The 27,755-nt window shown below is 46.3% G+C and overlaps 1 protein-coding gene across 2 annotated transcripts in view; it reads left to right on the top strand.

Moving 5' to 3' along the window:
* Positions 1-27,755, top strand: part of CRACR2B (calcium release activated channel regulator 2B) — a 45,977-nt gene that overhangs the window by 12,376 nt on the left and 5,846 nt on the right. For both annotated transcript variants that reach the window (XM_059475120.1, XM_059475117.1), the window contains exons 2-14: positions 6,838-7,093; positions 8,545-8,656; positions 11,136-11,310; positions 13,465-13,611; positions 13,889-13,979; positions 14,111-14,203; positions 17,097-17,284; positions 17,946-18,017; positions 18,448-18,502; positions 22,394-22,473; positions 24,793-25,087; positions 25,252-25,393; positions 25,623-25,704. In XM_059475120.1, the coding sequence (XP_059331103.1) occupies positions 6,881-7,093; positions 8,545-8,656; positions 11,136-11,310; positions 13,465-13,611; positions 13,889-13,979; positions 14,111-14,203; positions 17,097-17,284; positions 17,946-18,017; positions 18,448-18,502; positions 22,394-22,473; positions 24,793-25,087; positions 25,252-25,393; positions 25,623-25,704 (1,745 nt within the window). In that variant the 5' untranslated portion in view covers positions 6,838-6,880. The remainder of the gene's footprint in view (positions 1-6,837; positions 7,094-8,544; positions 8,657-11,135; positions 11,311-13,464; positions 13,612-13,888; positions 13,980-14,110; positions 14,204-17,096; positions 17,285-17,945; positions 18,018-18,447; positions 18,503-22,393; positions 22,474-24,792; positions 25,088-25,251; positions 25,394-25,622; positions 25,705-27,755) is intronic.

Raw genomic sequence — 27,755 nt, 5'->3', positions numbered from 1 at the left:
GACTGCTTATGTTGATAGTGGTTGGCATAGTGGGTGGTTTCTGTTGTGCTATTGAGTCGGGAAGCATGGGTGAGTGCAGATTTAACAAGTTTATTTGTTCACCTCTTGAAATGGAAAAAGAGAACCATTACCACTCTCAGGTTGCTTGGTGATAAGAGAATAGTCTGATTCAAACAGCTTTCCCCATGGCAAGGTTTTTTTAGCAAAGATCAAGAAGCTGATCATGAAGTTGATAATTCCTCTTTGATGAGCTTTGGTGAGGGAAGTAGTGAATTGCAGCAGAGCCTTTTTTTAAGTTGCTCTTCAGAATGATGAAGGCTCTGGAGCCTGTCAGCGTTTCTGGGATATACCTCGGTGTCCTACTGGCATATCCCACAATGAAGTCATCCAAGGTACGGCAGCAGGGGTTAGCTCGGGGCTATCAGGCTGGGCTAATCCCCTGCTGAATAAACAACTCAAAGGTTCCTGGATTTGTTCCTGTTTCCTTAAAGGGATACAGTCAAGTGCAGGCAATTAAAAGAGAGAGAGTAAAGTGTAGCTCTAGATATGAACACCTGATTTCAGGCTTTCTGCCCAGGGTGTGCATGGGTTTCTTAGGTTTTTTTAAAGAAAAACACTTTCACAAAACAATTGATGTTTTTCTCATTTTTCAGTGTATTTCTTTTCCTGCCATTCCCTTTGGGAAGGGAGAACCCAACAACCACCCAAACAAATTCCAAACAACGGAAACAAATTTCCTAGAGAAGGGAAAGAGAAAAATTAATTTTGAACAAAGTACACTAGAGAAATAACTACTTTCTTTTTGCCCTGCTCCCAGCCTTTTCAGACTGAGCCTTGGCAGAGCCTTTAAAAATAATTTTCGTCAAGTGAGTACCCTATTCCTTTGAGCAGCTTTTGGAAATTCAGTATCTATGGAAGCTGGTTTGTCACAGCAGTCAGTGTCTTTCCTGGGCAAGAGCTCTGCTCTACCTTCACCTGGTCAGTTTTGTATGGCTGGGATTTTTGTCAATGCATATGTGCTTCTTGCCTGCAACTAGGATAATAACTGTAAATGCCTGTATTTGATCACTGAATCTCACAGTGCTATAAAATCTGGATTTGTAGATGTGACCGTGACCTACAATGAGCACTTTTTATAGCAACTGCTAGCTTTCAAAACCTTGGGAGCAAAAGGTAGGTAGAACAGAGCAAGTGGCATATGTTTTATATAAATTGGTATAAGGACCTGTAAAATTTTTATTGCCCTTTTCTTGTAAAACTTAGCTGGTGCTTACCTGCTCCTGAGTGATGCTTCCATTCCATGACCAAGCAACAAATGTTTTGCTGCATCTTGCCCTGCTTTTGTTGTGCATTTGTAATGTGCTGGAGCAACAGTGATCACTTCTGCTGCAGTGATCCCTTACCCAGCCCTTCATCTCCTCTTTGTGTAAGAACTTCTCATGTATGGGATCAAACCTGTGTCGTGCAGCGTATGCACCAGGAGTGTGATCACCGTGTGCCTAAACACCTGGTGAATTCCTTCCTTTGGAATTGTAAGACTTCTTTTTCTGCATCAGGGTAGCAAGGAAAGGGTGTGTGTTCTTCTTATTTGTTTAAATAAATGGCTTAAATATTTAGCTTTAGTATGGGGGTGGTTTTGTTGTTTCTAATAATATTGTCTTAGGCGGAGATACAGGAGGATGTCTCTTGGGAAACCTCCCAGCAAGTATCTGAGCACTTCAGTTTGTGGTACACCTATACACTATTCTTTAATGTTACCTTCTACCACTCTGTCACCAAAAATTCAGTGGTACAGCAAAGCTTTCTCTTATAGGTTCCCTCTACAGGACCCAAACACTGGCCTGGTTCTGTAATCCTGGTGCTGTAATCCACTCAGCCAGTTGTGCTTAGTTTTTCCCTCCTTCATTAACTGTTGGTTCATTGTCTTGCACTGGGGAGGACTGCTAGGAATGCAGTGTATTCAGTGCATGCACAATGCACTGCAGTAACTAGGGTCATCTAAGGACCAGCTGTGGAAATTTGGCTGCACTCCTCACTTTCCTCCTCATTGGGCTGTGGAAAAAACAAAAAAACCCCAACACCCCAAAGCTGTCATGTGCACATGGTGGTCAGGCTCACCTAGATAAGGGCTTGGCTGTTGATAGCATTTTATCCATGACTTTGCTGTACCTCTTTAACACTGCTTACAAGAGAAGTTTTTTGAGGCAATAAATTGGAAATTATGACCTTGTAGTGCTACCTTGAAAGCAGTACCTCCCTTTTCCAGGAAAAGCAACTTGTATCTGTTCTTTCTGTTTGTTGAAATTTGCAGTTTCTGTGTTCAAGTTTTTAGTTCTTCAGCTTCGAGGCTTTGAAACTTTGGATGCTTGAGTTTCACATGTAACTATCAGTCTCCAGATATTGAATCTTAAAGTGCCAGCTGTCACAAGCATCAGGAAACAAACTGGAGGAGCTGACAGTCTATAGGCAGAGGCAGGTGACATGACTTACCCATGGCCATATTTTAATCCTGAGTCAGGATTAAAATTCAAGCCTTATGATTTTCCTAAACAATGCCAAGCCTGTGGGAGCCAGCTGACTTTCTGCCACAGCTTTGCAGAGGAACAAACCTCAGTTTATGGCTTAGGTAGTTAAAATAGTCATGTAAGACTGGTCTGAGTTTCCTCAGTGTAGAAACACAGGAGCTGGTGCTAGCTGACTTTATGGCAGGCAATTTCCTGTGCGGTGCTGTGTCTGACAAGACTTGTTTGCTTTCCATGCTCTGGGAAAGTCGTCTAGCAGGAGCAAGTGAATTTTTGCTTGCTAAGCCCCAGCACATACTATGGCAGGGGTTACCTGGTATAATCTATAGCTCTGGATCAGGTTTTTCAGGTGTTGGACACTGCCCAAACCTGGACTGTGCAGTATGAGAGCTGACCTTGAGCAGCGGCAGCCAGTCCTGTGGGATGGGGGAAGACAGGGCTCAAGGAGAATATTGCTGACCAGGGCAACTGGAGCCTTCTGGATCCCAGCACTCCCATCTTCCCATTATATCTCCCAGGCCCTGGGAGAGGAGTTTTTGGTCTCCAGCACAGTTCCCAGAGATGAAGACCTTGTTTGAAGTTGACTCCATCCCTCATGGAGTTGATGCTGGTTGAACTGTGTACCCAGAAAAGTGGAATAGTCCCATGAAGCTCTGTCAGCACCCACTGGCTGCTGCAGGCACCCTGTTTCTGTCAGCATGCTCATGGCAACAGTGAATGCTTTCATACAGTTTCAAAGGGAGGCTGGAGTGTGTTGGAAGATAAGGAAGGACACACTGGCTCAGGAACTGCCCCAGGCTGACAGTGGCTATTAGTTGGCAGATGTCTTCAGGGAAGTTTTCTCTTTGCTTGCCCTGCTGTAACTCTTCCTTCACCAGCCATTCACAGCCACTGTTGAGGGCAGGATGCTGGGCTAGACCAACTCTGCTGTGACCCATTGCACACCTTTTTATGATGGAAATCAACAGCTCAAGATGCAGAGATTCTCCTGGCTCCAGATTAGGTGTGGAAATTGATTCTTACTGGTGCTGACCTTCTCCTGCCAGAAGGGACCTGGAAAAACTAATCCTGCCAAGAAGTTTTGGTAACAGCCATTGGCTTTGTCACTTGAGGTGGCTTGACTTTATCTCTCTGGCAGAGCCTGGCAAGTTTGCCTGACCAAAAGCCTTAGCTGCCTGTGCATATCTTCTCTGCCTTTGCCCCTTGTGTTAGGAAAGCATGGTTCTTCCCAAGCTGATCTTTCTGCACTTAAGCCAGCTCTGCTTGCCTCACTTTTGGATGCCAGTCTGCAGTTCTGGTACTCCAGTGACCTCAGTCTCTTTCAAAGTGGTCCTTCTGTGATGTTGTGCATCATGCTGATGGAGCTGCTGCCCCAGTCCTTTGCAGCGATGATCTGTAACTGGGGAAGGTATGACAGCACTTGCTACACTGAGATTTGCTTTGTGCCCCACCTGCACCATGCAGAGCCCTTACAAACAGGGACTAAGAGAAAGAATTTCTCAGTCACAGGCTTCTGGGAGAGAAGTCCATCAGAGCTGCAATGTGTTTTGCTTCCTGGGGCTCTCTCTTATTTGCTGCTTTGTTCCTCTGCAAGTGCTGTCTCACCATTGAAAAAGGCACATCTGGCTTGAAGCCACTTGAAGCAGCTTGGACAAGAGACTTCCTGCTCTGAACACTGAATTAATGGGCTTGGTCTTTTACACGAGTGAAATCCTTTCAGACTTTTGTCCGTGTCAGGCTCCCATGTCAGCTCTTCTAATTAAGAGGCTTTTAACTCAGCCAGTGTTTGGGAGCTACAGTGCAGCTGGGCTTTTGATAAAACGAGGAAATGCTAGAGGTAGAGATGTAATAGGTTGGATTTCAGCTTCAAAAAAATGTCTCTGAGAGAGAACAGAACATCCTCCCTTCACCACCTCTTGTTTGCTGCAGCAAAGCTGGGGAGACGTCAGCTGTGTGGGCTGCTCTAGAACTGATGAAGCTGATAATAAGAAAGTAAGGTCATCTTTATTTCTGGAGTCCTCAGTGTCTCTTAGGCAGCCAGAGGGATGTTTTAGAAAACTTTGCATACTTGTACCTTTTCTTATTCTGTCTTTTTTCTACAATCCTGTCATGGCTCTTGCTTTGAAATCCCTTTTGCTTTCTACCGCTGCTGCTTGTGCTGAGGTTGTATCTTTGCAAAAGGAATGGATCTGGAAAAAACCTTCAGAGAGGTGGCCTGTAGAAGGCAGTAATTATCATTCACCAGTGTGGCTGTTGTTCCTCACCGTTATCACCTGTAAAATCTAGGAAGCATAAGATATTTGGGTTCTTTTTGTTTTTCTTTCAAGGCCAGCTTTGCCACTTTTACTTGCCCATGAAAAGTAAGCTGGTGTTCTTTCTGACTTCCTTACTACTTACACATGCAGATTTGCCATCAGAGGCAAGCTGACTGTCCAGCTAATGAATAGAATCTAACTGTAGTCCCCAAATTTTGCTGTGTTGGCTCCATAACACAAAAAGTGCTTGGTAGGAGAGTTTGTTTGAGAAAGAGCAAAAGAGAATAACATGATCTGCCTCCTTATTTTTTCTGCTTTCTCCATTTCCTTCCTCTGTTGTATTTCCCAAAGCTTGGGTCCAACACTGCTTGCTAGGGGTGTTTACTTGACTAGAAACATATACACCATTTATAGGTAATCTTCTGCAGAGCTGAGTGTCACTTGAGCAGATATTTGTTTGGAACAGAGGTGCCCTGGAAAAGCAATGATTTGAAAGGGGGAATGGAGTGTTCTGCTTGTTCTGTGAAGCAGAACCACCCGCTGGCTCATGGGCCAGCAGTAACAAACGGAGTCAGAGAGCGTGGGGCGTAATTGCCTTCTCCTTTTGTGTCAGCTTCATATCGGTCTCACATGTGACATTCTTCCTGGCCATCATGCTCTTTATCCTCCCATTGTACCAAGAGTGCAAACAGAATTAGTTTGTTTGTTATCGTGGCATCTGTACGTGGCTTTTAATTTCTTGGAGGTTAAAAAAACACAAGCAACCCAACCCTCGAGCCCTCTTTGTCCAGCACTGTTTAAATCTGCTCTCAGCCTGCTTGCACAGCTCACTTCTGCCCTGCAATGCAGAAAACAAGTCTGCAGACAGAGAAATCTAAAGCAATCAGTGCAACAAGGCTTCAAAGATGTGGTGGTGTTGCTCAAGAGGAGCTGCTGGAGAAGGTGTCTGATTCCATGAGATCAGTAAGTCAGAAGGTGGCTTGGTGTAGGGATGCATTGTAGGCATTTTTACAGTCACAGTGCCAAGCTGAAATGGGTGCTCCCCTTCCTTTTTGCTTTAGGTACTTGTAAGTGATGGGAAATATTTTCTTTGGCCTCTGAAATGTCTCCATAGTTTTGTGGTTTCCTTCCTATAAAGGTGAATGTTTCAGATTAAAATTCTGTTTGGCAGCTCATGAGTTCTCAAAACAGACTCTTGAAGGCAAGAGGTCAGGAGTGCCCAGCTTATTAAATTTTTCCCACTGTAGGAATTGTGTGACCTTTCTTTGTACTGTAACAGCATTAAAAAAAAAAAAAAAGAAAAGATGGAGCTACTATTTGGAAAGTGTTAACAAGAAAATGTCAGAGGTGGAAGGCCAGACAGAAGACCTGGCTGGGAGAGGGCTGGGAGTGACATTTCTTCTCTTTCTTCTGTCACTTGCACAGATCATCTTCCCATCTGCTCTCATCCTGCTCTGGGTTTTTGCAGTTTTAGTGCAGGTTTGGTGCTCGAAGGTATGGTGCAGAAAAGCAACAAGAGAAGGAAAAGTACATGTTATTACCAGAGGAACCAAGACCAGAGAGGAGCAGCTCACAGCGTTTGAGCCCCATCTTAACTGACATGGGACTCTCACTGTGCTCCCTTGCAGATTTACCTGTGCGCTTTAATGTTCCCTTCCCACCCCTTGTCTCCACTGAAACATTCCCTTGGCAGCTGGCTTTCACCAGCAAAGAGTTCTGACTGTACTGTGGGTCTGAGGCAGAGGAGGAGAGATGGCAGCCGAGCCATGGAGGGTGACAGAGGTGTGGAAGGCTTAGCACGCCCATGTTGTGTGCAGGGTTTAATCTGAATGTGATGTGTGCCTCAGTGTGGCGTGTCTGTGACACAAACTCCTTTCCCCCCCTCTGCTCAGTTCATAGAACCATGGAATACTTTGGGTTGGAGGGGACTTTAAAGGTTATTTTGTCCAGATATGGATGCTGAATATTCTGTCAACCATCGAGGCATTTAACTATATCATGTGTGGCTTGGAAGTTGAGGGTCATGTTTGACTGGGTTTTCTCTGTTTCCTGGCCCACAGCTCTTCTGTTTGGCCCTGCCTGGGGGAAGAAGGCTTTGAGAAGATGGAGAACCAGAGTGGAGTGCTCTTGGGATACGTCCGCTGGGAAAGGAAAGAGGAAGGGGGTGAGGAGGATGGGGTGGCTCCTCGTGTTTCTCCTCCCAGCCAAAGGAGCAGACTGGAAGATGTGCAGGTGGAGATGCTTGAGAAGGCAAGGGAGCTCTTCCAGCTGTGTGACAAGGATGAGAAGGGTTTTATCACCAAGGTGGACATGCAGGTGAGGGAAAAAATTCTTCCTCTGTCCTGGGAGGATCTGTAAAGTCATAGGTGGCAAAACAGGGGACAATGTGGCATGCCTCCACTCTTGGCAAGTGTGGGTGTACATGTGGCTTCTGTCTTATTCAGATTTCTAAGAACCAAACTGGCACAGACACCTGCTAGGAACTAAAATTCCCAGGAGGGCCTCACACCTCCAGGGAATTCCTGAGACAAGTGGGACTGTAATTAAAAATTTTTAAGGAATGCATAAAATAAAAAAGTTCTGACTGTTCTTACAAATATCAGGTATGTAGTGGATGGGAAATATGGATGGAAAAAAATAATCTTTGGTCCAATTTAAAAAGAACCCCAAAACAAGCCCCCCCCCCCCCCCCCCCAAACCTACACAATGAACAATGCATCAACCTCTCTAAAAAAAGTTGAGATGACAAAGTTATAGAATCATAGTTAAAGCCTAATCCAAAAACTCACCTTAGACCTGAACTATAGCTTTGCTCTACAGTTATGTGTTTTGCTGCTTTCTGTTACAAAAGTTCTTGTTAACAAATTCCCTGTAGTTCTCAGTGACTTTTGTTTTAAAAGTTTATCAGCAAGGTTACATGTGGATTGTTTTTCTCCTGCCTCATCTCTCCTCACATCTATAAATAACACTTGACTGGTCCATGGTGCTTTAAATATTGACTCATTTTGCTTTGGGTTGTGTGATGCCTAATTTTTATAGCTATATTAATAAATTTTTATTAAGTTTTTATGTGACGCTGCATGTTTAATGGACAGTTAGGAGGTTTTAGCCTACATCCCTTTGTTATTTGTTTCTTTGGGTGCCCCTCTGCACTAGGTGCTGTGGATGTGCATTATGAAGGGGAATTGTTTTGCTCCTTGTTCATGGGAGTAGTGATACAGTCCCAGCAGGCAGAAGGTGACAGCGCAAAGCTAACTCAGTGTTACGGACTGGACGTTTCCTTTAGGATCTGCAAGAGCTTGGAACTGAATCCAGATACCCACCAGTCTGACCTCCCTCCCTGGCCAAAGAGATGGAGCTGGTACCTAGTGTGCCCAGAGCTCTCCTGGGAGCAGCAGTGGTCACAGGAGGCTGGCAGTGCCACCTCTGAGCAGGAGTGGAGGGAGGCAGGCAGTGAGCTAGAGACAGTGGCTCTGTAGTGGGGGAGAAAGCAGGTTGAGCTTTCTCCAAACAAAATAACCTGAAATTCCCTCTTTGAAGTCCTGGTTGAATCATCCAGTAATGGAAAAAGTCAATATATCAATGACTCCAGACAGGTGTTTGTCTCATCATTCAGCTCTACAGGCAGACTGTCACACCCTGGGCAGGATGCAGTGCTGAAAGGGGACATTGCTGTGGGCCAGAGCTGAGGATGGCAGGGACACTCACAAGGAAGGAAGGAAGACTTGAGCAGTGCCTCCAGTTTGTGCATTCTTTTATCTTTGCAGCGTCTCCAGAGTGAACTCCCCCTAACCCCTGAGCAGCTGGAGACTGTTTTTGACAGCTTGGAACAGAATAACAAAGGATACCTGACACCTGTGGAGTTCAGCATGGGTCTAGGTAAGGACTGCACAGAGGCAGAGGAAGGAAAAAGCCCACCTGTGCCTGGATGTTTTATATTGGTAAGAAAGTGTAGTGGTTCTGCTGAAGCTGCCCCATGCTCATGTGAGCCTCGTTGGAGAGGGTGGGTGTGTATCCCCCTCCTGGAGGCTTTGTGCTGCCTACCTGCTGGAGCCAGTCACAGAACATCTCCTGCTGGAGAGGGTACATGCTGCAAACTGTGCCTGGCTATCTGATTGGAAAGTTGTTCATCTGCATGGAAGTACATCTCTTGGCAACTGTCCCCAGCTGGTAGTAGTGCTGTTCAAGGGCATTAGTAGGAGTCTTGTTGGTAGGTTAGAACACTGGCAAATAAGCCATTGCTGCCTTCTTACTGCTGTCTTTTCCAAACACCAGGAGAATGCTAATCCTTGACCCGAGTCCTCACCTAGCAGCACAAGTGCTCATCTGCCTTGTCAGCTCTCAGAAAATCTGCACCTCTCAGTGCCTTCCTTGGACATGCAGAGGTGTTAAGTGGATCAGGTCAAAGCAAGTGTACATAGGTAGTCTAGGGTTTTCAGAAGTGATGGAAGAGGCTCCTGAATTTTGCTCTCCTGATTGCTCAGTTTGTGTTTGCTCCTAGCTTTCTCACAACTTGGGAGAGAGGGCTTTTTAAGGCTGCAATTTGAATGGTCAGAAATGGCCACCATGAGAGGAGAAGTTGCAAAGATTTCCTTTAAACAAACCCAGTAACTTGTGTCTTGGCCCAGCCTGTACAGGGACTGCTTTATTCTGCTGAGTGCCTGCTGACTAAACCTGTTCCTGCCCTGTGCCTCTGTCTGTCCTTCTTGTCTGGTTCCACTTCCTTGGCAGAAACAAGACTCCTGTCAGGAGTGGGGGCATTCCAGTCCAGCACTACATGTAGCAGGTGAATGGGCTCAATTTGGGCACATTGGCATCCATGGTGCCCTCTCTGTTATGACTTGGTTACTCCCAAATCTCATTGTATGAGTCATTTGTCCCATGGGCATCATGAGGGCCTCTGCCTCAGTGCCATTGCTGGGAGAGGTAGGCAAGTTTTCTCTTTGTGTCAGGTACCACCCTGTGCTGGCAGCCTGGCTCCATGGCACTTGCTCCAGTCTAGGCAAAGCACCTAATTTCTGCATTTCTTTTCTTTATGGTTATTCTTGGTGTCTGGCATCACGGAAATCCTTTTCAGACTGACTTTGGCCCTAACTCAAGAGTTTGGCCTGGCTGTATCTCTTATGGAGTGTGCAGGAGCAAATCAAGGGAAAGCAGTTCAAGCTGCAATCAAGTCTGCTTCTTGAGAGGGCTCCTTGCTCCTTCTAGGATATCAAAACAATCTTCAGATCATTCTCTACCTCAATTTTCCCATCTCCATCTCAATTTTCCCATCTGTAAAAGAGAAATAATGAGACATAATGACTCTTTCTCAAAAGCAGACATCAAAAGTGCCTAATCTGAACTATTCTCCTTAATTAACTGTCTGATCATCAGGTTTTAATTAAATAGGGCCTGGACCTCCACATTGCAAGTTTTTTTACAGCACATTTTAAGAGTGGGAGAGAAACAGCTAAATTCTGGGTTTATGGAGGTAAGAAGAGGTAGAGTCCTTGAAGTATAATAACAGTGGATATTTTTCCCCTTAGAGTAGCTTCATGTTCTCATCTGTGCTCTGTGAACATCCTTGACTCCTGGCCTCGTAGCTGGGATGTCATTTCTGCCTTTTGAACCAAGCAGATGTATTTTGGAAAGGAAGAGTACCTCCTGCTGAAGGCCTGGCCTCTGTATATGGATGAGGGGCTATGTTTTGGATAGGATTGCTTGGTTTGTTTCTTTGAGAAAGATTTGTTCCCAGCACCAGTATTTGTCACATGCCTCGCATAGCAGGAGTTTCTCGTGGCATTCTCAGCACGGAACAATCCCGATAGCTGGAGGCCGTCTGGACGTGGGACGGGGCAGGAGGAGGTGCTTGGAGGGCGAGTTCATCCTGCTCCACACAATCCGAGCAAGAGGCAGTCCTTGTTGCGGAGCGCTTGGCTCAGAACGGAGGGTATTGAGCCCCCCCCTCTCCTGTTTTTAAGCGGAGGAGCGGCAGCATGGTGCAGTCCGGGGCCGGGCTCGCAGGCGGGAGTGTGAGCGGAGCTCATCGGCACACAGTGTGAGCGGAGCCCCGGGCGGAGCTCATCGGCACACAGTGTGAGCGGAGCCCCGGGCGGAGCTCATCGGCACACAGTGTGAGCGGAGCCCCGCAGCCCGCGCTGGGCTGGCCGCCAGGCTCAGTCCAAGCCCTGCGGAGCGGACACTGACATCACTCGGGACGTCAGAGCGGAGGCGCTTCACTGACCGGGAGCTGTATCCTGCACCGGCAGCATGCACGAAGCTTCTGGAGCTCTGTCAGGCTGCCATGTAAATAACAGCTTATTCAGTGACATCCAATTTGACTTTATTTATTCTTCTTCTCTTCACCTTCCACCAGGAAAGTTAATAGGGATTGAATTGTGTCAAGGGGCTGGGAGAATGGATCACTCCAGACACGAGGAGACCTTTGAGTCAGGCTGGTCAGATGACTTGGACCCTGCAGATGATGATGATGAAGAGAAACGATTCTGTTCCATGATGGAGCAGCTTGGAGCAGCCCAGTTGTTTGAAGAGTAAGTAGGGGAGTCATATGGCATTGCTTCTACCCTGTTTTGATCTTGCAGTACCAAAACTTAGTACCAGAAAAGACCAAAGAGGTGAACTGAGCTGCCTGCTCTCTGAAGCACTGCTTGGGCTCTCTGCACTGCTGCTTTGGGTTTTCACACGCTTGGTAGCAAATGCAGTGCAGTCTGGGTTTCCTCATTGGGTACCAATTCCTTTTAGCTCAGTGCTTTTCACAGTTTCCCGAATTCAAGTTCATAACACAGCTGTAAAATGGAACAGCTGGTGGCTTACAAGTCCAGCACAGGCAGCAAATGAGAAGAAGCATGTGAGGGTTAGCTGAGGTAAGGGGGATGAGTGTGCTCTCTGTTCCAAAATGGTGTGTGACTGTTCACATATTTTCAGACAGTCAGTTCCAAGAGTCTCTGTGAAGGATCTGTGCTCAAGGAGCTGCTTGGGACTGTGCTCATCTTGAAGAGTGTGAAAGGCTAAACTGGGCAAAGGGGTGCTCCTGTGGGCCTTGAGACTTGGTGCTAATGCCCTTGCGTGTAGCCCCAGTAGAGTCTGCAGGCCCCAGTGTCATCCAGCCTATTTTTAGGCTTTCCAACATGAGGCATTATGCATAATTGTTCTCACTGATGCACATCTGCAGGGCCTGGGATGCCCAACTGCATCTGTGGCTGTCCTCCCTTTTAGGCTTTGTACTCCAACTGTGTTGCCATTGTGCAAGAAGCAGTCCAGGTTAGCGAAGGAGGTGGACAGGATTGGAGACAGAAGCCGAAAGTGATGGAGTTTGCTGCTTTCAGAGGCACATCTGTCACAAAACAGACTTTTTTCCCCCTTATTTTCATTGTGATGCAAAGCACCTGCATGTTTTAGTGATAAACAACTTCTGTCTGGAAGAAATTCTGGAAAGCTGTTAGTCTTCAAACAACAGGATGACACTGAAAGGCCATGTTACTGTTCTGGGAAAACAGTCTCTACTGTTTATAAGTCTGCTTTGAGAAGCAGAAGTGCAAAGTGGAATTATCTTGTGTTTTATTTTGACCACTTACTGACAGTTTTATGCAATGAGTTTAGTAGCTACTACTGTCACATCTTTGTGCTGAACCAGCTGTTGTAAAGCAGTAATATCAAACAGAAGCTAATTGGGGTGAGAGCAGGAATATGAAAAATTGTCACTGCTTTCTCTAGAAAGAAATAGTTTCATTTCCTAACACAACTCAGTATGTTCTTTTATTTCAAATATGAAGATCTGATGAAGTGCTATAACTTTTTAAACTTGGGACAGAAAAAGAAGGCTGTCATGCAGTACTGGCAGAGGAAATCAAAAGCTTTTTGGTTGGTTTGTTTTGCTTGTGTGTTTCCCCAAAGAATACTAAGAGAGACAAATACATAGACAAAGAAAAATAGCTATTTGGATACTGACTATGGGTATAATTTTTCCAAAGTGTTTAATGATTAAAAAAACCACTAAAGAAGCTCTTCCCTAAAAGGAAACATGAAGTGATGTCTGCAGGCTTACAAGACACTTTGGGAATGAAGTTTGGAGGTGCTGTGTTCAAGTTGCAATGAATTAAATGTCAAAAGAGTGTAATCATTATTGCAGGTTCAGAAAAAGACATCTTTGGTTTTCCAGGGCTTCCTCCGTTGTTATCCTGATGTGACACTTCAGCAAATTTGCATCTTTTTTTGTGCCTCGGTTTCCAAACCTGTAAAAAAAAAAATGAGGAGTGTAGCAGCCACCAGTACAGTCTGAGTGTAAGAAAAACACCAGTGATGTGTGATGTGTGCTAAACTTTGTGTGCTGTAACAGTTTGACCATAACCCACAGCAAATTTGCTGAATATTCATTTCTCCAAGTCTTAATGTAGACATCAAATTTATCTGTGAATATTTGGAAAAGCAATCATTCTATATTTGCTTCCTAGATTATTTTTCTTTCCTTCTTGCAGATGACTTCCTTTATTTTGACCTCACAATAGATCCCACTCCACATGCATGCTCTGTCACTGTCCAGTTTCCCTCTCTGCTGTAATGGTGTAACAGAGATCATCACAGGAGAATGGCAGTCTGTCCTGAGTGCATGTTGGAGCTGGAATAACAGTCCGTGGGATGACACAGTAACTCTCTTTCTTTCCTTCTCTCCTGTGTGCTTGCTGCAGCCCACATGAGATTCGGGAGCTCTGGGCTCGCCTTCGGAAGGAGCGTCCAGAGCTCTTATCCAATTTTGAAGAGTTCCTGTTGCGTGTTTCCTCGTACATAAAGGAGGTGAATCATGAGAAGGAGTCTATGGAGCAAGCTTTGAAGAGGTAAGGAGAGTATCATGGCCATTTGTGCCAGGAGCTGATGCTTGGATCCTGTCTCAGATGCAAGGAGAGACTGGATGCACCAGTAAAAAAGATATTTCTTGCTGTAATAAAATGACTGTATCTTGGTCTGTTCCCATGGGTTTGCTCTGTCTCACCCATAACATTCAGTCTGGTTAAAATCCCACTCAGTGCCACACAGCTGTTAGTAGGAACCTGTTTCCACCCTCCTCTTTCCTTTCTTTTGCCCTCCTGACCTCTGTGCTCCTGTGTTTTGTAGGAAGGAGTCAGATCATGATCGAGAAGTCAGGTGCCTTTATGAAGAAATGGAGCAACAGATCAAAGCAGAAAGGGAGAGGCTGGTCTGCCAGGTACTTTCTCTCTCTCTCTCTTGGCTCGAAGGCAACCTTCCTTTGTTCTGAAGTAGAGGTGGTGGCTTGTGTGGCCAAGGAACAGCTCTATGCCGGGTGCTGTGCACAGCTCTGTGTCTTTACTTCTGCAGGAAGCACTGAGGCATGACAGGAGTAACCTGCTCCAGAAGGAGCTGCACAACAAAGAGCAGGAGCTGGAGAAAATCCTCTACCGCCAGAAGAAGGTAATGGGATCCAAATACTTTCTAACAAAGCACATTCCCCTCTGCTTCTTTCTGCTCAGGCATTTTCTAATGGAAAATGGTGCTCAGCTGCTGAGGGTTTGGCACTAGATAATTTGGCTCTAGCTAGTGAAGTCCTCTCCTGTCTCTGAAGGTGTTGAGATGGTTTGTCAAATAATTGGTTTGTCTTCAGCTGCAATGCTGTTCTGTGAATGTTTTGTTCCTGCATTTTCTTACCTGCTTTGTGTTCTGTTGGCACAATCTTCCTATCAATTGTACAGTGCTGGCAAGGAAAATGGGGTAAAATTTTGAAAGTTGTGAGTTTGAAGCTTTTTGCAGTGTCTAAGGAAGATGTGTGTGGACATACAAGAGCCATATTTCTCTAGTTTTTGTATTCTGTCTACTCCAAAACTGTTCACCTGGAGTGAACAGTTCTGTGACACTTAGAGAGGTACATATTGTATACTTGCATTTGGGCGCTTGATGACATTCTGATTGATCAGTCACATAAAAGATCAAAGCACAAGCTTCCCTTTAGCCTGCCATCCCCAGCATGGACATTTGTGTGGAATGGTCCATTCCAGATCTCTTTTTCCTTGGTGTCTCAAGAACTGAGATGTGGCCCCCACAGAAACAAGTTGTGGCAGGTACCTGCAAGATGCTGGAGACCAGGGATATCCCAGTTGGATACCCAGCTGTGATGTGGATGAAACAGGACTTCTCTGAAATCACCAGCTCATTGTTCAGCAGCTGGAAAAGCCAGCACAACTGAAGTGCCACCAGGAAGGATATTGAGAATAAGACAGAGGATGTGGTTTTTCTGCTGCCCACATCTTTGATGTGCCTCAGTGTGTGCAGTTCTGATCTCCTCTAATTCCACTGTGTCCTTCTCAAATGCGAAGATACAGAGTGCTAATATTATTAAGAAAAAGGAAAACTTGCCTCAGGAAGAGAAACCAGGAAAGTCTAGAATTTTGGGTTTTGGAGAGAAGGAGACGGAGGGAAGACGCATGTGAGCTTTATGAACTCAGAAAAGTGATGGATAAGGTCCACACCAAACTGTTATTCCCCAAAGGTGAGGGACCCTCAGTGAGACCAGTATGAACTTGATTTAGAAGAACACACTTCTTTACACAGAGATCAGTGGTAGACTTTTGGCCCCAAGAGATAGGCAATATCAGCAGTTTAAAAATGAATTGGACAAACAAATAGGCTTGTAAATATTCATTTGAAGGAAGAATAGTCAGAGATGTGGCCTCTAGCATCCCTAGTCCTGGGACCATAGATGGGTGGGATATATGGGGGGAGTGAACCATAGTTAAGAGCTCAGCCATGCTCTTCCTAGGTAGCATCTGCTCTTGCTGAGGGTCAGAGCTGAACACTTGGGCTGCACGGACACTTGCTGTTACTCAAATAGTCAATTCTGGTGCTCTTAACTGAGGCTTGTACTGAGCTGTGTGGATGATAGGGTCCCTCTTGTGGCCTAAGACCAGTACTGTGAGGGTGCTGTTCTACAGCATCGCTTCCAAGGACAGACCACATAAACGGGAGAGTTGAGTGTGATGGTGGCTTTTTAGGGAGGGGCTGGTGTGCTTTATTTAATGCCAGTTCCTTGGCTTATTGAAAGATCCAAAGTTGTAAGCAGGGCTTGCTGGTTTTCAGTCTCAACTCCACTGCTCAGCACATGTCGTCTCGCTGAAGTATTCCCCAGGGTCCGCAGGAGTGGAGGACTCCAGGCAAAGCTGGGTGTGGCTTGCCCTTCTAGCCTCAGTGAGGAGGGAGGTGAGGCTTGTGTTTCAAGGAACCTGGGAAACGTCAGATCTGTTCATTCCTGCTCTTGACAGTTGTACATGTGTGCTGGCAGAGAGGAGAGTGGCAAGAAAAAAAGCATTTTATCTCCTGCCATGGTGTGCCGCTTTATTTTTCTTTTGAGAGGGAGAGAAAGTAGGCTGAGAGAAAAGGCAAGCTGAAGGTGTAAATGTAGAGGCTGACTCTGCCACCTGCTACCCCGATCAGACCTGATTCCTGGTGTTTCTCTCTAGTTATGAGCATGGATTGCATGCTTTTATTTTGGGCTGTAAGTTCTCAGATGGGTACTGGAGTTTCTGTGTAGCAGCTGCTTCAGCAGAGGGCCCTGGTTAGCTGGTGTGGCTGGCTGGATACTGCACTGTCACTGTGATCCCTCTTGAAATGTCCTCCTTGTCATCTGAGATGGGCAGCTTTGGCTGCTACATCTGTCTGTCTCTTTCCTAGACTATGCCAGCCATTTGTAAGGAATTGAGTCACTGGCTGAGTACATGGCAGCATCTTTGAACTTCCCAAATCAGGCTTGGTAGTTGTGCTGGGGGCTTGTGCTGCCTAGAGTGCAGCTGCACCCCAGTGGCATTTAAATTGCATCTCTAGCCCAAGGTCCTGTCTCTAGCAGGCCACCCAATCACTTCACTTTCCAGGAGTAGTCTGAAATGCCCCTAGCACCTGAATATATCCTCCTTTCAGGAAGCCCCTAAACTAGAGGATGCACTTCAACAACTCTGCTTAATAAGTCCTGACAGACACAACCCTGCTTCCACCCAAATTTCTCCAGTCCTCCTTTGACCCCCATTTGCACTCTGAGTCCTACAATGCCCGACAGCATCAGGCTGCTCCTGCTGCCTGAAGCACTTCCTCAGCTGTGCCTAATTGCATTGCTTGGTTCCCCAGTGCTGACATGATGAGAGAGAATTCCTTCCAGTTCACCTTCTTCAGGCCCCTGGTGGCTCTGTAAACTTAGGGGTTTTTTACCCTCTTCTGCCTCACTGTTTACAACTGCTTTTTCAGCTTGTTTTTACAGTTGTGATTGTAGCACAAAACCCTTCCTCTGTGTTTAACCCCTCCTCTTCCTCCTCTCCCACTGCAGCTGGAACATCAGCTACAGTCACTGAACTCGGAGCAGCTGGAGACGCGCGTGCAGAACGAGAGGCTCCGGCACCTGAATGAAAACCTGCTGGAAGAGCTGGAGAAAAGCAAATGGGAGCTGGAGGCAGTGAAGGGACAATTACAGAAGCTCCAGAAAGAGGCTCAGATTGAGCAAGAGCAGAAGGACAGGTGGGGAAAAAACAGGAAAGGCATGGTGTTCGTGTAAAGACATGGACAGAGAAAGAAAGGTTGGGCATGCGGTTAAAGAATAATTATCGCTAGTTAGGAGCCTTGGTTTCATTAGAAGATTGCTTGTTACTTTTTGGGGAAAAGAAGAAGCATTACAATGGTCTTATGGGCCTAAATACAGTGTGATGTTGGTAACTCTTGTCTACCTTCTGTGAGAAATGAATATGAGTACAAAAATACAGATGTTCCTCAGCCTAAAGGAGGCTTCTCTATGTATTTTCCAGTTCACCATCCCCTCTATAATGTTCTCTTTAAAGATCTTCTAATCAATTCTGTTCCCATTTCTGGGTTAAATCTAATAATACCTATATAAAACATTGGGAGGTTTCAGATCTAGATGGCAGTGAGCATCCTTTCCATTTCCAGCAGCTGAGGAAGTGGAGAGGATGAGTTGCCTGCTCTCATGTTGGAGGAGAGCAGGAGAGCTCTGGTACAACCCAACCATCCCAGCTCCCAGAACAGTGGTGCTTCCTCTGAATTCTCCTAAGCATAAGGCATGCCTTTGTCTTTGAGAATAGCATGAGTGCCCCTGAGAGAGGGATGTTTGTATTTTCTCTGCCAATAATTTATTTCTCCTTATTTTAAAATACCTTTTGCCCAGGGATGTGTTTAGAGTCTCCAAGAACATGCAGAAAGAGAAACAAAGCCTCCTTCGGCAGCTGGAGCTCCTCAGGTGAGAACTGGTGAAGGCTGGAGGGAAATGCTGAGCTCTTATGCTTGTAAGAGGCTGAGGTTTCAGCACTGTGCTCACTTCTCCCATGGAAAGCTACAGGATTGTATTCAAGCAGTGTTTAGACTCTGCTTGTTTTTCTAGGTCCAGACAGAGCTGTGCAGTTTGGCCAGTTCTGGCACATTACAAGGTTATGTTATTTCACGAGGTAATCCCTCCTCTGGAGGAATTTAGTCTTTCCTGCTGGCTAAGGCAACCATGTAGAGCCCATGACCTTGGCTGGGATACATGGAAATCCCAACATGTCCAGCTATAAACAACATCTTTATCTCTGTTCCCAAGCTCTCTTTCTGTTCTCACTTTCAAATGTTGGGCTTTACTTAATTTTTGGCAACCATCTCATAGTGTCTTTCCTATGTCTTCCTTTGAGCAGAGAAATGAACAAGAAACTTCGAGATGAGCGAGATGCCTTTGAAGCCAAGAAGCTGGTTAGTCTAAGAAAGAAAACCTTAATTCCCAACCACCCTCCTCTCATCTGCTGCTGTTGCTGTCACCGCTCGGGGGCCTGTCACTTCCACGGGGGACAATGACAAGAGCTCTCGGGCCTGGTGTTGTGCTTAATAGAGACTGTGCAGAGCCTCTGTGTCCGTGCTGGAGGCAAGCTCTGCTGGTTGCTGCTGCCAGCTGCCTGGGTTTAACCCAGGGCACATTGGCTGGGGACTGTCACACAGCCCTGTGCAGGGCTGCAGTGGGGGCTGCCTGCTGCACGTGTGGGTCTGTGTGTTGAGCCAGGCACTGGGCACATGCAAGGAGGGGAGAGAAGCTGGATGCATCCTGGAGCTGGGTGCTGAGGAAGAAGATGGATTCTCAGATGTGCTGCTGGCTGACTGGTGGTACAGGAGGGTTTTGGAGTTTTTCTGACCCCCTGAGTTTGTAGCAGATGTTTTCAGAGGTTCCCCTGGGGAGCTCCCCATTCCTGTGAACTCTGCTGGGTGCAGCAGTGAGCCTTGTGTCAGAGAACTAGGAGAAAGCAGGATCTCCCTTGTCTGGAACTGTCAATCCCTGGCCTTTCCCAGGCACCAAGATAAGCACAGATATGTGGTCTATTTTTAATTCTTATTATTTTTTCATTATAAAGCTTTTGTGTTCCCAAATGTTGCTTGCACAGCTGCTCTGCCCTCTTGGACCCATCCTTGCCACCATGTCTTTGCCTGCTCTGGGATCTCTGCACTTGAAGGTCTGGAAGTAGGTGACTTGCAGGGAGGACAGTGATAGGGTGTGATAGGCTGCAAGAGCTTTTCTGACTGCTGTGTAAAGGACTCTGGAAGGAAACACAGGGATTGTGCCTGTATGGGAGACAAAATGCCCTGTTCAATCCAGAGGTTGGAGTTCTCCAGGTGGAGAGCTGTATAAAATAATGTCAGTAACAATTTTAGATAAAGGTGTGAGGCATGTGTGTTTCTAAAATCTGGAAGATTTTTTTCTTCAGTCTTCATTTTTAAAGCTGCTAACTACATGGATGTACACCAGAGCTTCCTGCTCCCTCTTGGAAAACTCAGCCACTCTGTAGCAGAGTCCAGTGCAAGCAGGCAAAGAAAATGGTTTCTTGTCCTCTTTCCATGTGTTGTGCTTCATCAGCTTGTGGGTTCCTGTGGGTGGGCAGGTGGCCTGAGGAGACCACAGCTCATGTCTGTACCTCTGTGTGTGCAAAGCTTGTCTGCTTCTCTGTTCTCTTCTGCTCCCCTGCTAAGACCTGCTGCTGCGGGTGGACCCAAGAGAGAGCCCAGCAGAGAGTCACAGCACAGAGGGGCTGCTTTCTCCCTTCTCCCAGCACTGGCAATAGGGAATGAGGCACAGGGTGAGCTCCAACCACCATTGCTCATCTGGCAAGGCTGTGTCTTGCTGGGCAGTTGAAGCCTGTACTGGAATAAGGTTTTTTCCTTTGGCCGCTCTCATTTCAGTCCACAGGGAAGCAGGGCTCCAAGGGCTTGCGGAGATGCTGCTGTCATGCACCTGCAGAAGGTCTGCTACCCAGACTGTTTCACAGTAAGGGGGAGAAAAATACTTCTCTGCAAAAGCAAAAAGGAGAGTCTAGCCTTCTAATGGGGATCCCTAGTGTGTGACACACTCTCTGCCAGAGACTATCAGGGATTTTACAGGCAAAAAAGAATCCCAAGGCCTTAATACCCTCTTTTAGTGCTGGGAAGAGTTATTTCTGTGAAATCAAGGTGTGGTGAACAGAGGTTCTTTCATAGCAAAGATTTTGAAGTGGTTGGTCAGAGGAGTTGGGCTGTATGTGGCTGATAACAACCCAGTCACTGCTCCTTTGCTCTTCTCAGTTCCCAGCTTAATACCTTGCTCTTCATAAGAGTTTCTTGCCTTGCCAGGGTGAGCAGGCCCTGGCCCCACTGCACTGTGGGGCACTCTCCTGTCCCAGGCAAGAGAGGCTGGGTCACAGATAGGGATATGTGGCTATTTCTGTCAATGTGCAAACCATGATGGGTATTTTTAATACCCAGGAGTTGCAGGTTCAGTTTCACACCCATGACCCATCTGGCTATGGAGTTATGCTTGTATGCTTTTTGTTGACAGAGCAAATTTCATGTCTGTTCATCATGAAGAGTGTTTTGGTACTTTGACTACTTTTGACATGTATTTTTATTTCACTGGTAAACCAGAATCTTTCCCTTCCAAAATGCTTGTACATTTGCTGTCGTGGAATCCTTGTCATCATGTGTTACACAGTTGTGATGTTGCATCTGTCCCTTTTTCATCTTGGTGAAAAGCCAAATGTTACACAAACCTGGCAGGCCAATAAAGCATGGCAGAACCAATGGTAAAACATGCCCCATTGTTCCTCCTTTCTTACCCAAGTCCGTGCTCTGCAGGCTGTTCCCTCTCCAGGTAAGGTTGTGGCAGGGCAGATAGTGTGGGAGTCCTTTTGCTCCACAGGTGACTTGAAGGTTGTAACTCAGCTCCAGTGGCCTGTAACACAATTTGCTCCTTCTGTGTGGCTAGAGGGTGCCCTCGAGTGAAGCTGCTCAAACACTGAAAACTTCCCTTTCTGTCCCTGCTGGAGAACCCCTGGTTGTCTGTACCACAGCTTCCCTGTATTGACTGTTGTTATGCACTTGGGGGTCATTTGCCTTGGGAAATTTGTGCTTCACCACTGGGAGTCTGTCAGTGCTGGATTGTTTCTGTGGCTGGAGGTTCTTTAGAACATCAGTTCCATATGCAAAACATGTTTTGTTCTTTCCCTGCAAAAGTCCTAGTTTGGTCAGGCCCTCTGTGGAGTCTTGAGTGTCTCCCTTTCTTAGACTGCATTGCAGTAAAAGTGTTCTGGGAGTTCTGACCAACAGAACAGCTTCCTCATTTTTTTGCCTTTTAAAATAAGCCTTCAATAAGGATTATTGAAGAAATAATCTTTGTAGTCCCCCAGGCTCTGGGAAGCATGAAGGAAGGCCTGTCCAGAGCTGCCTGCAGGTGTTTGGCCAGTTCAAAACTGCTGTGAGAGGCAGATCTGGCAGACTGCAAACCCTTTTTCCTCCACCTTTCCCCCAGAAATAACCAGTAAGGATGTGTTAGAAATCTTCAGATTTGCAGACTGAATGCCTCTCCCTTTCCTCTAGTGTCCATGTGATGGGCACCTTTCCATCCTGTCTCTCACTTCACATTTTGTGTGTGGCCAGAGCAGTGACTCTGCTGGGAATGGCAGTGCTGCTGTATGGGGGGAAGAGGGTTGGGAGAGAGGTTGTCCTGCTTTCTCCTTCTCTGAGGAGCTGGTAAATACTGGCTGTAGGAAGTGTTCATTCTGTGGTGAGTAGGAGGAAAGCATGGGGAGGGATGTTGGTGTAAGGCAGAGCATGCACATTGCCCTTTGTAGAGCTGTCTCCTTCCTTTCCTGAGCTGTCTCCTTCCTTTCTTGTGGTTCGTGTGCGGCTCTAGGTAAGTACAGGTCAAGGAAGGATACTAGTAGTGTCTTCTGAGGAAAGGGCAATTGGTCTGCCCCACAAAACATCAGCATAAGAAAGAGGCAGGTAGGGAAAGAGAGATTCAGCTGTGAGACCAAGTAGAGAACAAGCCAGAAAATAAAAACTGGCTGGCTAGAGGAAGAATTCAGTTTGGGACATCATCACTTTGATAGATTTTAAAGTGAAGGAGAAAGCAGCAACAGTGATGGCTTCTTGCAGGAATTAAATTATTTGAACTGAGAAAAACAAGCCCTGTGCTCACCTCTTTCAGCCTTCCAGTGAGGCACTACCACTGTGTGGGGCTGCCAGGGCTCCAGCCTTGCCTCCCCAAAATGCTCTACAGAGGTGGGGAGAGGTTGAATTGGGGCTGTAATCACATTCTTCATTCCTTCTCTTTTCAAATTCCAGGTGCCTCAGAACAGAAATGCCCTGTTGAAGAAAGGGTCAGTGCTAGGCAGTTACCTGCTGGAGGACAAGCCTGTCAAACGGTTAGATGGGTGTCTGTGTCGTGTCCATGCTGTCAGTCCGTGCCCACTGCGGTACCCTGTCAGTCAAGCTGTGTCCTGGGGCTGGTTCTCCCACCTTGGTGCTGGCTGGTTGTGGGAGTGTGGTGGGGTGCAGCTTTTCTGTGGCTTTAGCTGTCTCTTGGCATCAGGTGGTGTTAGCTCAGCATGAAGCTGAGGATACTGTTCACTAATTTCCACAGGGAGCTGGCCCTGCTGCTGCTTATGCCTGCAGCAACAGGGGAGCAAATCTAAATATCACCAGAAGGTCTGGGACTGTTAATGGGATGATGGGAGTCACAAAGACTGCCTGTTTCTGAGTCAGACAGCTCTGATGAAATGACTGGATCAACTCCCAGGTGTGCCAGTTTGTCCTCAGGCACAAATCCGCTGGTGCCTCGTGCCAGAGTCCATATCTCTGGGGCATGGGAGAGGGCAAAAATTGCACGAGGGTTGGGTTCTTTCTGGCAGCTGAAAGCCTCAAGGAGAGGGCCTGGCTCCAGATGGGTTCATCTCCCTCTACACCTATGCAGATGCTCACTTGGCACACCAGGCTCCCTTCAGCCAGGGCAGGCAACTCATCTGTGTGGCTGAGGCCTTTTCTTTTTTTCCCCACTCTGCATGCAGAATATACAATGACCTGGTTTGGAGCTGGATCTCACCTGAAATTGCTGGCCCCAGACAAGTTTAAGGCAGCACATTGCCCTGTTTCTTACCAGGTCTCTGCAGAAAGTTCCATTGCTGCCCAGTTTCTCCTGGTGCCAGCCAGAGGTGCAGGTTTAGGCTAAGTTTCTTCCAGCTTCAACTCACCCTTAATGCTTGCAATTCTGGTAGTGGCATTTAAGGATTTAGCTCAAGGCTCCTTGGCTCATGGACTTATGGAAAAGCAGGTACACCCTGGAGAGGGCTGATTCTTGAGCCCAGGGTAGGAAGTTGCCTGGTGAGGTCTGAGGCAGAGCTCCTTCATGGTTGTGTGATTGCCACATTCTGTGCATTGAATTGGATAACCAGGTTCTCCCATCTTCCTCCCCAATTATTTCTTGCAAAGATCCTTCTAGCTGCTACTGGAATAAACCTTCTGGAAAGGCTTAGCAGCTGGAGAAGTTTGGCAATGAAGGTGATGGGAGAAGGGGATTACTTATTTGCCTCATTCCTGTCCCGGTGCTGTGTCACACCACATTGCTTGAGAAACATGAAAAGAAATCCATTAGATCTCAGGACATTGTTCAGAGTTTTGTTTTTGTCCCTTTGCTCCCACTAAAGAGGGTCTTGAGACCCCTCATTGTGTGATTTTGCCTGCCCTGGAAGATGGGCACAATTCCCCAGAGCCTGAGACTGTGTCCATTTTCAAGAGGGAGGAGTTCCAGCTGGCCTGGCTCTGGACTGGCATTTGGGGTACATGCAGGGAGGGCAACCAGAAATGTGAGCTCCCTTTCATAGAAAAAAGTGTAGGCATGGCAGCATGTGGATTTTGCAACCCACATGAAGTTGCTGGAGTGAGAAAGAACAATTGTCTGGATTCCTGCATTGACAGAGGAAAGTTGCAGATGAGATGGGATGTCCTGCCTCTGAAGAGACTGACTGTAGTACACTCTGGTCACTCTAATTTCCTTCCAAATGCAGTCTGCTGGACAGTGAAAGCAATGGAGACATCAGTGGTAGATAAATATCTTCAGCTTAATTCTAGGTCTTCTCATTCCTTGCCTAGTTCTTTAACCATAGAAAACCAGTGATGCTGCCTTGCTCCTCAGCAGTGATTCGAGTACTTTCAATTGGTTATTTTAGGTGTTCTTTGGAAGGTTGTTCCTCCAACTACCACATCAGCTCTACCCCCAGTGCATCAGCCTGTACTTGTGTGGGCACAGTCTGTTGTCATTTCTTTTCATATGGTATTTAGTAACAAAAATACAGGGGTAATTATTGCTTCTTCTTTATTTTCTTTTTTTTTCCCAAAAAAAGGGCTTTTGTTTTGTATGTGTTGCCTCCTTTTTTTCACTACTGGGGAAAGTGGTAGGCAAAGAATTCTTGAAAAACCCAAAGTGGCAATTTTTATTAAAATTAATTGAGTATTTGTCAGCACATGAGAGTACAGCACAGCTCTGGTGAGCTCTGTCTCTCTTTCCCAGGGGAACCACTGATGCTTTGGTCACAGGGAGTGTGGGGAGTGAATATAAAGAGTTCCTTTGAGAGCTTCATGTACACTAATTGGATTGCATTGGTTGGTTGGGAATTTGCAACCTCCTCCTTTCCCTGTGTCCTCCCCCCCTCCCACCCTATCTGTGCTGCCTGTGGACGTCAATGCAGACAACTGGCCTCTGCGGACCTTCCCTCCGCCTTCCCAGTGGACGTGGCAGTGGAAGAACCCAACAGAAAGAACTGTAAATACTTCCCAGGCAATGGCGTTTGGATGAAGACAGGAGAAGGAGGCAACACAAACTTTGGAGAGAACAGCAGAGATGAGGAGAGATGGCCTTTGGCAGCAGATCCTGAGTGGTTTAAGATGACTTTGAAGGGTGATTCTGACTGCAGAAAAAATGCAGATGGCCTAGATGCTGCTCCACTGCCTCCTCGAGCCCAGCCTGTTGGCACTGAAACCAGGGTGAGTGCAGTTACCTCTGGGGTAATTTCTCAGATACCTGCTAGGGTTGGAGTCTGACTCTCTTCCCATCAAACTCCAGCTCCACAGTGCAGGGGTCTAATCCCTGAATCAAAGCACTGCCTGCAGCTGAGCTCTTCAACACCTCGTGCCTTTTTCCATTGTAGCTCCAAGCTCTGGAAGCAGCCAGCTGTTCCCCAGACCGCATCTTTAAAGTGGTGTTTGTGGGGAATTCTGGTGTTGGGAAGAGTTCCTTCATCCACCGCTTCTGCTATGACAGGTTCTTGGCTGAGCTCAATGCAACCATTGGTAAGTAATAGGGTGCCTGCTTCATCTGGACAAGGAGGGTGGGAAAGGCAGCCTGAGAAAATGCTTTTTTGCCTATATTATAGCCCAGCTAGAGAGTAAAGATGGTCCCTCTCCCAGTATTGAATCAATCTTGCCATTTCCCTGAACTAAATGGAGTTTGTCTGGCCATTGTAATGGCAAGCTGCTCTCTCCCCATCCTACCTCATAATCATTGTCACCTTCCTGACAGGTATTGATTACCAGGTGAAGAGTCTAATGGTGGATAACACCCAGGTTGCCTTACAGCTGTGGGATACAGCTGGACAAGAGAGGTAAGTGATTTTTGCCGGGCTCAGTGGAGGAAGTGCATGCAGCTGGTTTCTGTTCCTGGGGAAACTATCAGCCTCAGAAGGATCACACAGGTCATGACAGCTATTCCAGTGCTGAACCTGCAGCAAAGGTCTGTTCCAGAGATTTCTAGAAGGTGTAACTGTGAAACAGGGCTTGGGGAGATCGCTCTGATGGCTGACAGAAAAGTAGTTTTCTGTGTGTCTGACCTGCATGCTTGTGGCTCCAAGCAATCCGTCCATAGATGTATGTCATGGGGTTCAAAGGGTGGAAAGGACTGTGAACCTTTCCAGATCTGATTTGGCTGTCAAAACTGAATTAGCATGACCTGTGGGGAAGGTGATTTGAACTACCCTGCTGGAGTCTGTCAATGAGGCTATTGGCCCCTTTCGCTGTCCCTTCTGCTGATAGACTTGTGGATGTGATAATCCTTGGTAGAGGGGTTGTACAACATTCTGTGACAGTGAACACTTGCTCCCCATTTGAAATCCTCTAGTTTTATCCTCTGGGATATCTCTAGATGTTACCAGCAGTGTTGGTGAGGACAAGAGTAGCAGAGGACACATTTGACCCTTATCTGCTACTAGAGATCAAGGCCCATCACTGGCTCCATGTAAATTACATTTTATGTAGGATATAATTCAAAGCTTAAGATAAGAAGCTATTTCAAGAGGACCATGAACCTCAAGAGCCTGACAAAAATAAGCACTGGGTGTTTTGAGCTAAATATGTTATGGGGGCAGGCCTTCAGGGGGCAGCCAAGGTCATGGGAATATTCTAATCCTAAACTGTGCCAATGATGCTGTCTGTCTCAGGCAGCTAGACTGTGCAGAGCTGGTGGGAATGTACTAAGTAGGAGTATCTATTGAAAAGCAACTCTCTCTTCCAAAATTAGGCTTCATGCTGAAGAAATAGTTATTTCTGAGGGGACTCCTGTGGTTATTTTGATGCTGAAACTGAGCAGTAAGGGGAGTTGCTATGACATAAAATGTGATATTTTATTGAGGCCAGATTGCAGCAGAGGCCAAATTCAAGATATTGTCTCTGCAGAAGGACCTTTACTACAGGCCCCTGCAGTACTAGCAGGTCTTAGATGTGTACCCACAAGAGAAAGCTCGGCTCAGTGCTGGTACCAAATAGCAGACCTGGGAAGTAGAAAAAGATTTTTCTTCTTCTATAGGAATATTACTTCTAAATAGAGGTATTCAACTGTAAATATCTAAGGAAGAGATGGAAGAACCCCTTGGAGCATGCAAGGAGAACTCCTTGGTGACTTCCCTGAGACTTATGCATGCTACCTTTGATGGTTCTTCTGGAGCATCTTGCCTGGCTGGCAGTTCCAGAGGTGCACCTTGATCGCCAAAGATAGAGTCTGTGCTTTCTCAGTTGGGTAGGTGCCAGAATATTGTAGTAAGAAAGAACAGGCTCCAGGCAACTATCTGAAGAGTACAGGAGGGTAACAGCTGTAGGTTTTCTTGGCTTGTAAGAGTAGAGTCTGTTGTCCTGGCAGGGCTGAAATACACAGCTCTCTAGTGAGATCTCAGGACTTTTGCTACATTTATTAATTCCCAAATTACATTGTTAATTCCATCAGTTTGCAATCATTGTGGTTATATCATGGCTCTGTCACAAAGTGCTTACAGATTCCAAGGTTTGGGTTTGTTGTTTTGGTTGCTTGGTTTGGGTTTTTTTGTTTGGTTTGCTTTGATTGGAATTTATTCACAAAATATCAGCCTGTGGTTTTAAATGGTACAGACAACAAAAAGTAGATGCTGGCAGAATTTTTTCCTGGAAGTTGTGTCTAGCTCCTGATTTTTTTATGTGTAATGCCATTGGTTTATAGATTCAATAGTGGAAACAGACTGTACTGATGCTGAGTTCTTAATTGCTGTTTTGGCAGCCCTGGGGCAGGCATTACGCATGCCTAGTTTGTTCTGTGATGCAGCTTAGTCTGCAGATTCTTCCAGACTATAGAGAAAGATCATGTTTTCTCCATCAGTTTCCCTTTTAATAGGAAATTACTTTTTCCTGTCCC

The sequence above is a fragment of the Ammospiza nelsoni genome, chromosome 6 (assembly GCF_027579445.1).
Source record: "Ammospiza nelsoni isolate bAmmNel1 chromosome 6, bAmmNel1.pri, whole genome shotgun sequence".
Lineage (NCBI taxonomy): Eukaryota > Metazoa > Chordata > Aves > Passeriformes > Passerellidae > Ammospiza > Ammospiza nelsoni.
The sequence above is the reverse complement of the archived record's forward strand: the minus strand, read 5'-3'. Positions and strand labels throughout refer to the sequence as shown.